The 11,809-nt window shown below is 38.5% G+C and overlaps 1 protein-coding gene across 1 annotated transcript; it reads right to left on the bottom strand.

The window, feature by feature from the left end:
• Window positions 1-851: 851 nt before the first annotated feature.
• On the bottom strand, window positions 852-5,724 carry ZNF699 (zinc finger protein 699). The gene is made up of 4 exons (XM_006874300.1): window positions 5,668-5,724; window positions 4,853-4,979; window positions 2,960-3,107; window positions 852-2,406 (listed from the first exon to the last, which is right to left on the bottom strand). The coding sequence occupies exons 1-4, from the start codon at window positions 5,722-5,724 to the stop codon at window positions 852-854; spliced, it is 1,887 nt and encodes a 628-aa protein (XP_006874362.1).
• Between the last annotated feature and the right edge of the window lie 6,085 nt (window positions 5,725-11,809).

Raw genomic sequence — 11,809 nt, 5'->3', positions numbered from 1 at the left:
AATGTTTAAGTTCTGTCCTCATTTTGCATTTTTAAAAATCTGTTTTTACTTTTTTGTAATTTGGGTGAAAGTTTAGAGAAAACAAAATTTCCATTCAACAATTTATACACATTTGTTTCATGATACTTATTGCCTTCCTCATTATGTAAAATAACTCATCACACTTTATCCCTGGGTTTCCCATTTTCATCCTCTGTCTTTCCCATCCCTTCCTGTCTTCTGAACTTTGACTCTGGGCAAATGCTGACCTTTTGATCTTTCATGGCTGATTATTAAGGAGTATCTCCTTAGTGTTATTGTTCGCTCTATAGGCCAGTCTATTTTTTGGCAGAAAATTTAGCAATGTGGGTGATTTAAATCCCAAGATTGAAGGGTGTCTAAAGGCCATATTATTCAGGTGTGGTGCTGTGGGTTAATACATTGGACTGCAAAGGCGGTTTGAAAGGCAAGGTCAGTGGTTCGAATTCACCAGCCACTAATAAGGAATAACAAAGTAGCATTGACACATTTGAGTTATAGTGTTATAAATAATACAGAATATACTATGGACTTCCAGAAGAAGGAACAAGTATGTCTTGGAAAAAGCACAGCCCGACTGTTTCTTAGAAGTGAGGATGATGAAACTCTTGACTTATGAATTTTGAACATGTTATAAGGAGGACCCAGTCCCTGGGAAAGACATCATGCTTGGTAAAGTAGAGCATCAGTAAAAAAAGAATGAGATAAATTGACACAGTGGCTCCAACCATGGACTCAAATCTATGAATGACTGGGAGGAAAGCACAAGACCAGGCAGTACTCCATTCTATTGTGCATGGGATTACAGTGAGTTGAAACTAACTCAATGGCACCTAACAACATTTCTTACATTCATAAGATTTCTGTCCATTGTGAGTTATTATATGTGTATTGAGGTTTGATGATTTACTAAAGGCTTTTCCACACTCTTTACATCCATAAGGCCTCTCTCCACTGTGAGTTCTTATATGTGTAGTAAGAGCGGAGGAATCACTAAAGGCTTTCCCACATTCCTTGCATTTATAAGGCCTCTCTCTGCTGTGAGTTCTTATATGTGTAGTGAGGTGTGAAGCCTGACTAAAGGCTTTTCCACATTGTTTACATTCATAAGGCCTAACACCACTGTGAGTTCTTATATGTGTAGTGAGGGATGAAGAACGACTGAAAACTTTCCCACATTCATCACATTCATAGGGCTTCTCTCCAGTGTGAGTTCTTATATGTGCAGTGAGGGTTGAGGAATCACGGAAGGCTTTCCCACATTCCTTACATTTATAAGGCTTCTCTCCACTGTGAGTTCTTATATGTGTACTAAGGGCTGAGGAGTCACTAAAGGCTTTCCCACATTTGTTACACCCATAAGGTCTCTCTCCGCTGTGAGTTCTTTTATGTGTAGTTAGGTGTGCGGCCTGACTAAAGGTTTTCCCACATTGCTTACATTCATAAGGTCTAACTCCGCTGTGAATTCTTATATGTGTAGTGAGGGATGAAGAACGACTAAAGGCTTTCCCACATTTGTTACACTCATAGGGTCTCTCTCCAGTGTGAGTTCTTATATGTGTACTGAGGGCTGAGGAATCACTAAAGGCTTTCCAACATTCTTTACATTTAAAAGGCTTCTCTCCACTGTGAGTTCTGATATGAGTAGTGAGGTTTGATGAACACCTAAAGGCTTTCCCACATTCCTTACAGTCAAAAGGCCTCACTACACTGTGAGTTCTTGTATGTTGACTGAGGGATGAGGAATCACTAAAGGCTTTCCCACATTCCTTACATTCAAAAGGCCTCACTACACTGTGAGTTCTTGTATGTTGACTGAGGGATGAGGAATCACTAAAGGCTTTCCCACATTCCTTACATTCATCATAAGGCTTAGCACTGTTTTGAATTTTTTTATGTAAAATGAGTGATTGAAGACTATAGGTTTGACAACATTCTTTACATTCACGCTTATGACTGCTCATGTGTGTCCGACAGGATAAGAAAGTACATAAATGTTTTCCACAATTATTACATTTATAGCGTTTCTCACCAGTGAGTGTTGTCACAGGATTTTGTAGAGATAAACTATAAATGAAATCATTCCCACATACCTTACATTTATGTATTTTTTTCCTACTAACAGTTCTTACAGGAGTGATAAGGGTAGAAGGACAATTGTAGGCATCTTCACATTTCTTACACGAACAGGTATTGCATCCATTGTGAGATCTGCTATGATGTTTATAGGATGAATGATCCATGAAAGCATTTCCAAATTCACAGTATTCAATAGGATTTACTTCTGGAGGATTTCCTTTTAACGGAGTAAGATTGGGAATCTGGATGACGGTTTTCCCACATTGATTGATTTCATTACTTCCACAGAGGTTCTCTACCATATGATTTCTGTTAAAAATAGGCAACATGTTGTTGAAAATAAATTTGTTCTGATCTCACCATGAGTGAAAACATAGTGAACATGCATGATTGTACCCTAAGTAGAGTTGTTTCATAGGTTAAATCCTATAACAGAAATACTACCTCTACTGTTATGTTGTTCTAATAGATGAGGCTTTCTGACAACTGTGTTCAAGTGAAGAATGTTTCAAATATTAGATATTAACTTACATTTATGAAATGCTCTATATCAAATATTCTCTTAACACAATTTTACAACTAGGTACATGTATAATAAGCACTAGAATGTGAATGACAAGGCCAGCATTTTGAATTCACCAATTGCTCCTCAGGAAAGATGAGGCTTTGTGTTCCTGAAAAGACTGAAAAAGCCTCAGAAACTCTATGCAGGATTGCTAGGAGTTGGAATTGACTCAATGACACTTAACAACAATAACATATACATAGAAATACACACATTACTACACATATCTATGCATTTTAACATCATGAAAACACCTTCTCCTTAGCCATTATTTTCTCTTCTTTGAATGACACTCACCGTAAATGTCTTCCCTGGTTTTTACGTTGATCTTTATTGACATGCCGTTTGAAGACTTCTAACATGGAGGACCAGGTACTATTCTTGATGAATCGAACCATTACTTGCTCACTAGGTAACTTTTCTCCACTATTAATGTTATGAGAGACTGAACCAAAAATTAAAAAGTTGAGGTTCATAATATGAAACAGAAAGGAAAGAAATTATTAGAAGGAGAGAAAAAAAGGCTGATGTGATAAAAGAAATAACTTAGACAGATTTCGTTGTTTCAGTACTTTGGCAATGATTAAAACAGATTCCTAGGCAATACTTCCATAAGGTTGGAAAGTGATGGTGACATAAAGAGGTGGAATTAGGAGAGCTAGGCAAAAAGTTATTGGAAATAATACGGATGTCTCATTAAATGAGGAAAAGGGTCTCCACGACTACAGGTGCAAAAAGACTGCAAAAGTCCAAAAGCTTAGCTAAGGTATTTGTGAAGTTGTCTCCAGATCCCAAAAGAGACATTTTCTAGCTGACTGATTATAATGTCATTCCTACACGTAGGGCTGGTCATTCCAAAATTCTAGCTTTCCTAGTGCTTCCTGACAGTTACGCACAGTGAGTACCATCTCCATAGTCTTTAGATCTTTTCCTGTTTCTCTGAGAAAACATGGGTATAACGGACATAGTGCTTTTAGAAAAATGAACATCACGAAAGAAGAAAGTGCACAGCCTGACAAGGAATCAAAACTTTGTTCTTTTGAGTCTTTGAAGATGGACAGGTGTGAGTCTGTCGGTATCAAAATAAGTCAAACTTGTAATAAACACAGTAAAACTCTCTTGTTGTTGTTAGATGCCATAGAGTCAGTTCCAATTCAGCAACCCTATGAAGAGCAGAATGCAACACTGCCCAGCCCCCATGTCATCCTCCTCACCATTGTTGTTATGCTTTAGCCCATTGTTGCTGCCTCTGTGCCTGTTCATCTGGATGGAGGTTTTCCTCTTGTTCACTGACCCACCACTTTACCAAGCACAATGTCCTTTGGGGACTGGTTCTCCTGGATAACACGTCTGAAGTATGAGAGAAACCGTTTAGCCAATCAGGTTTCTAAGGAGCATTGCAGCTGTACTTCTTCCAACACAGATTAGTTTGTTCTTCTGGCAGTCCATGGTAGTTTTAATATTTTTTCCAATACCATAACTCAAATGCATCAATTCTTCCACAGTTTTCATTAATCACTGTCAAACTTTGACATGCATATGAGGCTACTGAAAATGCCATGGCTTGGGTCAGGAGCACCTCAGTCCTCAAACTGATATCTTTGCTCTTGAACACTTTAAAGACATCTTGTGCAGCAGATTTGTCTAATGCAATATGTCCATCATTTGATTTCTTGACTGCTGCTTCCATGAGTGCTGATAGTTGATACGAGCAAAATGAAGCCTTTGACATACAGTGAGGTCCATGCGTATGTTTGAAAAAAGGATTTGCAATGATAAGTCATTGGTCTTGCAAAATTCTATCATGCGATCTGCAGCATCAGTTCTGTCACAAGGCCATATTTTCCAACTAGTGATCCATCCTCTTTCTTTCAACTTTCACATTCCATAAAACACTCTACAAGGCCCTAAATCATAAATTTCCCTGTGTTCCAAAGTGAGTCCTGAAACCAATACTTCATTTACAGCTTTTAATCACAAGATAAATGAAAACTCACTTCGATACAAAGAACTTTATTTTCATGGATAAGCCTGGATAAAAGAGCTTCAAATACCAAGGGAACATGCCTATTTTTTATTTAAGAATTTATTCTCATTTCTCAGCCCAAATACTGAAGCAACATAGATGAGCAAAATATTATTATCCACTAACAGAATTGTTTTTGTTTTTACAAATGATGCTATTCTTACCTACTGAGGCCAGGTTTCTGAAGGTTTCTATCATCACATCTCTGTAGAGTTTCCTCTGAACAAGATCCAGCAAAGCCCACTCTTCCTGGCTAAAGACCACGGCCACATCCTCAACAATCACAGAGTCCTAAAACATTGCACACATTTTGGATCAGCATGGTACTATGCATGCCAATATGAGCAAGAACAAAGGGTGAGGATGATAGTCCTGGGAAACTGAGAACTCATAAGGATTTGACACAAGGGGCTAGCCATCAGCCTCGTTTCCCTTTCATTAACTACTTTCACTTCCATACTGTCTGCATCCTATCTCAGACTTCCAATGCACTGAAATAATCTCTCCATAGTTTGCCTACAATCCATCTCTATGGTCTATAACAGCTAGAAAATAATAGAAATTTAAGAAATGCCCTAATTCAGAACATCACTTCCTAGTGAACAAACAATTACATTGACATTCATAAGACCCACCAAAAAGTTCAACAAAACATAAAGCTCAAGGTGAAGAGAGGATGAGATATTAAAAAACACAAAACTACAGAATGGCAGTTTTTCCTTTTGCCACTCATAGCCATGGGAGGTCCAGGGGCCCATACAAACAATCCGGTATCCCAGTACTCTCAGTTGTTTTATATCTTCTTTAACTCTAGGAGATCAGGAGTTAACATGTCCATCTGCTGGAAATAATACTCTTTTGGAGATTTAAGAGGTTTTATACATCAGGCATCTATTTTTCAAAAACTAAGTTGTTCTATCATCCTCTTTGCCCCTTTCTTACAGACAGGTAGAGATAATAAAAGTTTAAAAGAGTTCACCTGAGGAGAAAATTTGATAATATAGATCTCCACAAAATTCTCAAATTTCAAGACCATGATGCAACTGTACACCAATGATTAGTGACTACTGTACTCAATGAACATAAACATGTACCCTAACAAAAACACATTAAATCTGTGGAGCTCTGGTAGCAGAGTGGTTACGAATCAGGCTGTGAACCTCAGGGTCAACAGTTCGAAACTACCAGCTGTTCCGCGGGAGAAAGATGAGGCTTTCTGCTCCCGTAAAGATTTATAGCCTCAGAAAGCCTGTACAGGGTCGCTGAGTCGGAAACTGACTCCACAGCACATAACAACAACAACAAAAACAGTCTACCGTTACAAGATGACAAAGAGCAAATCTGCAGAAACAAAAGACAGCATGCCCTTACGTTTGCTGACGGAGAGGGAAAGGTTATGAGTCCCAATTTGTAATGACTGCAGTGTGATAAACATAATCAATTTGACTAAGCTATACATGTGCCTTAGTTATCTAGTGCTATTATACAGAAATACCACCAGTGGATAACTTTAACAAATAGAAATTGATTTTCTCCCAGTTTAGGAGGCTAGAAGTCTAAATTCAGATTGCCAGAACCAGAGGAAGACTTTCTCTTTGTCAGCTCTATAGAAAGGTCTTTGCTCTTTTTAGCAACTGTAGGTCCAACATTTGTTGGAGATATCCATGGATCTTAGCATCAATTGTCCTCTGGATCTAGAAGCTTCACAGTGGAGCCACCTCAGGTTCAAAGGAAACTCTTCACTTCCAGCTCTTCTTTCTTGGTGATATTAGTTCCCTCTGAGTTCTGCTTGCTTGTTTAGTCTCTTTTATGTCTCAAAATATAATCATAACAAAGTCTGGATAATATTTCAGAAAACAGGGGGAAAAGAAAAGCTCAATATCATTAGCTAAAACAAGGCCGGGGCAAACTGTGGAACATACCACCAATTGCTCATATGCAAGTTCAGGATGAAGTTGAAGAAAATTAAAACAAGTCCATGAAATATGACCTTGAACATATCCCACCTTAATTTAGAGACCATCTCATGAACAGATTTAATGTGTTAGGCACTAATGACAGAAGAATGGAAGAGTCATGGGATGACATCAAGAACGTCATACATGAAGAAAGCAAAGGTCATTAAAAAGACAGGACAAAAAGAAAAGAGCCAGGTGGATGTCAGAAGAAACTCTGAAACTTGCTTTAGAACATAGAAAAGCTAAAGTAAATGGAAGAGCTGATAAAATCAAAGAGCTGAATGGGAACTGTCAAAAGGCAGCTCAGGAAAACTAAGTCAAAAATTATAATGAAATGTACAAAGACGTGGAGTTGGAAGACCAAAAAGGAAGAACTCACTAAGCATTTCTCAAGCTAAAAGAACTGAAGAAAAAAAAAAATTCAAGCCCGACTCAACAATACTTAATAACAATGAGTTAAAGATTGAATGCTGCAGAAAATATCAAAGAAGATGGAAAGAATACACAGTCAACACAGGCATTGTACCAAAAGAATTTGAAAAATTTCAGTCATTTCAACAGGTATCATATAATCAAGACTGATGGAGAAGCCCAAACAGCACCGAAGGCATGTGGTGAAAAACAAGGTGCCAGGAATTGACAAAACAGAAACTGGAACCCTTCAACAAACTGATGCATCACTGGAAGTACTCATCCATCTATGCCAAGAAATTTGAAAGACAGCTAACTGGCCAACCGACTGGAAGAGATCCCTATTTGTGCCCATTCCAAAAAAAGGTGATTGAACAGAATGTGGAAATCGTTGAACTTTAATGTCACATGTAAATAAAACTTTGCTGAAGATAATTCTTGGCATAGACTAATGAGTGCTTACAGCTCTGCATCAGTTTTGTTTAAACATTTCAATTTGCATTTTGTCAATTTCTGGAGCCTTGTTTTTTGCTAAAGCCTTCAGTATAGCTTGGACTTCTTTCTTCAATACTACTTGCTCTTGATCAAACACTACCTCCTGAAATGGTTGGATGTTGAACAATTCTTTTTGGTACAGTGACTCTACATACTTCTTCCATTTTCTTTTGATGCTTCGTCCAATATTTTGAATTCTGCTCCCTTCCTATGCACTTCCTCACACTCCCCTCCTGCTGCCTTCACCAGTTCCCTCCACTTCCATAAGAAGCTCCAGTTGTAGTACCAACAGCAACAGCAATGAGGCCAACTGGAAGCAGGCTCCAAAGGTTTTTAAATAGTGTTCACACAACATTTACATCACATAACATTCTAATTCACAGCATGTATGTTGGACATTAGACTTCACATACCTCTGTATGTATGTGAATATATAAAATACCAACTGTCCATACTTTATATGGAAAATGCAACAAGAAATGGGATAAGCAGCAAGTAACACGAGTGTTATTGGCTTTAGTAAGTTAATACAGGCAACAAAATCATCTTAGAAAGTAGCTAGTGAAAACTGGGCTTGGTAAGTGAAATCAAGATCGCACATTCAATTCTAAAATCTTCGAAGCAAATTCTTATGATTTTGTAGGTACTCATATACATTTCACATGCTCATTGACTTCAGTAAGTCTCAACGAAGAGACACAAGAGTCAAAGGGCTCCACTGACCTTCGTGCCCAGGAAAGAAAAGATACATTGCTTACACCCAAAAAAGAAAAGGACATACATCATCAGTAAGCAAAACATATAAATTTGGGAAACTGGAAAAACTAAAACAACAAAGGGATAGTATAAAGAAAGTAACATTAAAATAAAGACCAAAGTAATGAGATAAAATACAAATAAAACTCCCAGCTTATGGTTTGATACATGAGGAGCTTGAAAGTCATCCCCCTCATCTACACAAGAAACTATCTCAACATACTGAACTCAGAAGGCTGAAGTCACAGGGCAAACTGCTGCCCCCAAACTAGTATACATAAACCTTGATAGAGAATCATTCCAAAAGCCAAGGAGCAGGAACCAACTCAAGGATCATTAACAGCAGAGGAAAACTTAAAATGCAATTGATGGATTATTAGAGGCTTAATCTGGACAAAATTCACGGTAAAAGATGCTACCAATGCCCAATCTTAGGAGCACAACAGAGTTTTCTGAGTTTTACCTGCAGGGACTCAATCAAGTCTTTGATGTGGAAGACGAAAAGCAACTGTTTTGAAAATTTTCTGGAGAATTTTCTTTTCCTTGACGAGGCCTGCCCACATGGGAACAAAGTCTAACTGAACTGCAAGAGTGAAATACCGAACATCAGCCATTCCTGGGCTTCCTGTCTCACCAAAGTGGGTGAGAAGCCCTTGTATGGCACTGCCCAGGGGCACAGGCTCACTCAAAGACTGAGCTTTATTCTCTGGACTACACCAGGATTCCCCCTTTGACACATCTTACCACTACATTGATAGGACTATTATATGAGATTAAAACAAAAGTAATTGTGAAGTCTCAGACCTGATTTAAGAAGTCTCTCAGAAACCCACACATGACAGGGAACTAAAAACAAGAACAGCAGTGGAGCTGACAACTCCCTCCAAACCCAAATCCTCACTGCCACGGAGTCAATTCTGATTCACAGTGACAGGTGTTTGAGGCTTTAAGTCTTTGCAGGAGCAGAAAGCCTCATCTTGCTCCCACAGATTGGCTGGTGGTTTTGAACTGCTGGCCTTGTGGTTAGCTGTCCAGCGCTTATTACACAGTGCCACCAGAGTTCTAGTTACAACAACCAACACCAAAAACTGAGCCATTGCCACTGAGCTGATTCCTACTACTAGAGACCCTATACGGAGTCCAGGTGTGGCACTGGGGGTTAATGCACTGGCCTGCAAAGTCGGTTTGAACCACAAGGTCAGCTGTTCAAGTTCACCAGCCGCTCCTAGGAAACCTTATACAGGGTCACAGTGGGTAGGAACCAACTTGACGGCATTTAACAACAATAACAACAAGAGATGCTATATAGAGTTTCTGAGACTGAAAATTTTTTCAGGAAGAGAAAGTCTCCTTTTTCTCCCACAGAGTGGCTGACGGGTTTGAACTGCTGACCTTGTGACAAGCAGTCTACTGAGTATCCTACAGTACCACCAGAATGAATACAGCTTCAGTTCTAGTCAGATAAAAAGAAAACATCACATTAAAGGCCTATTGATTTGCCTTATTTCCTTTTACTTAGCACATAATCTCTAGCTTTCAACAAAAAGCTACTAGTCATACTAAAGACAAAAACACATCTTGAAGGTACAGAGAGGGCATAAAAATCAGTCTTGGATACAGCACAGATTTTGGAGTTATCAGACTAAAACTTACTAAAAACAACTATAATTAATATGCTAGGGGTGCTAACAAAGTATATATAATGCAACAACACATGGGAAATGTAAGCAGAGATGAGAACTGTAAAAAAAGAAACCAATGGAAATGTCAGAAATCAAAACATTTAGCAAAAATAAAAAAGACCTTTAACAAGTTCATCAAATGACAAGACAAAGCCTAAGAAAAAATCACTGAGATTGAAGATATGCTAATAAAACTCTCAAAACTGAAATTCAAAGAGACAAAGAATGAAAGCAATACAACAATATCTAAGAAGGTGGTACAAATACTAAAAGTGGGCCATCCAAACACTGGTAATACCAGAAAGGAAACAAACAGAAGAAATATTTGAGGTATTACAGACGTAGGCAATTTAGGAAATTAATGACCCACATCAAACCAAAGATTCAGGAAGTTCAGGGAACACCAAGGAGGATAAATATCAACAAACTAAAGCTAGTACACAAGAATTAAGGAGAAAATACGAAAGAATCCCATCAGACTTGTCTTAAGAAACCATACAAAGAGACACTGAAATGAATATTTAGTGTAGAGAGAGAAAAAAAACAACCCAACCAAACTAGAATTCTGTATCCTCCAAACTTATCGTTCAAATGGAAAGAAGAAAAAAAAAAGGAAAATAACAAATGTTGATAAAAAATGTGGAGGAACTGGAATCATCATCCAGTGCTGATAGGAATGCAAAATGGGATAGCCACTGTGAAAAAGTGTGGCAGTTCCTCAAAAAGCTGACTATAGAACTACAATGTTGTGTTAAGTGCCGTCGAGTCGATTCCGACCCATAGCGACCCTGTACAGGGTTTCCGAGGCTGTAAATCTTTATGGGAGCAGAAAGCCTCATCTTTCTCCCGCGAAACAGCTGGTAGTTTCGAACTACTGACCTTGCGGTTCACAGCCCAATTCGTAACCACTACGCTACCATATGAGCCAGCAATCCCACCTGTATGCAAATATCATGAAGACTTAAAAGCAGAAAATCAATCAGAAGTCTGTATTCATTGTGCACAATTCCCAAGAGCCAAAATATGGAAACAACTTAAATGACCATGAACAGATAAATGGATGAACAAAAATTGTATCTCCATACAATAGAATACTGCTTAGCTATAAAGAGAATAAGTTTCATGGATGGCAGAACATGGATGAACTCTGAAAGCATTATGCTAGTGAAGGAAAGCAGACACGAAAGGACCAATACTGATGATCCCATTTATATGAAATAGGCAAATGTATGGTGACCACATATTAGTGGTTACCAGGGGTGAAGGAAGTCCTGGTGTAGTGCTGTGAGTTAATGCACCAGACTGCAAAGTTGTATGAACTGCAAGGTTGGTGGTTCAAGCTCACTAGCCACTCCTTGGAAACCCTATACAGGGTTGCTGTGGGTTGGAACTGACTGGATGGCACTTAACAACAGGTGAAAAAGGAGTGGATAGGTTTCACTGTATGGAGAGTGTTAAGCTTCTGCTATTGGCAGTGGAATTAAATTGGGAAAAGTGAGAGTTACACAGCAGATGAATGTAATCCGTGCTTCAACAATACTGTTTTTCTTGAACTGTCATCAAGTATCGAGTCTATTAAGACTCATGTTGACCGTACGTGTGCACAGAATGGCACCACAGAGTTTTCACAGTTGTGACTCTGGAAACATATCACTAGGCCAGTCTTCTGAGGAGACTGTAGCTGCACTTGAACTGCCAACTGTTCAGTTAACAGTCAAGTGCTTAACCCATTTTCATAACTCATTACATTATGCATGTAAAAATTGCTGAATGAGAAAATATATTACTTTATACATATTTTTATTACAATTAAGGGTAC

Source organism: Chrysochloris asiatica, unplaced genomic scaffold, assembly GCF_000296735.1.
Source record: "Chrysochloris asiatica unplaced genomic scaffold, ChrAsi1.0 scaffold00268, whole genome shotgun sequence".
NCBI lineage: Eukaryota > Metazoa > Chordata > Mammalia > Afrosoricida > Chrysochloridae > Chrysochloris > Chrysochloris asiatica.
Note: the sequence above shows the minus strand (reverse complement) of the source record. Positions and strands in the feature narration are given on the sequence as shown.

What these genes read in the sequence shown, in the direction of transcription:
- ZNF699 (XM_006874300.1), bottom strand. Translation starts at nt 5,724, where the DNA reads ATGGTCTTGAAATTTGAGAATTTTGTGGAGATCTATATTATCAAATTT. An exon ending in CAGAAACCTGGCCTCAGTAG is followed by an intron (nt 3,108 to 4,852) that starts GTAAGAATAGCA and finishes TTTTTGGTTCAG; the next exon opens with TCTCTCATAACATTAATAGT. An exon ending in AACCAGGGAAGACATTTACG is followed by an intron (nt 2,407 to 2,959) that starts GTGAGTGTCATT and finishes TATTTTTAACAG; the next exon opens with AAATCATATGGTAGAGAACC.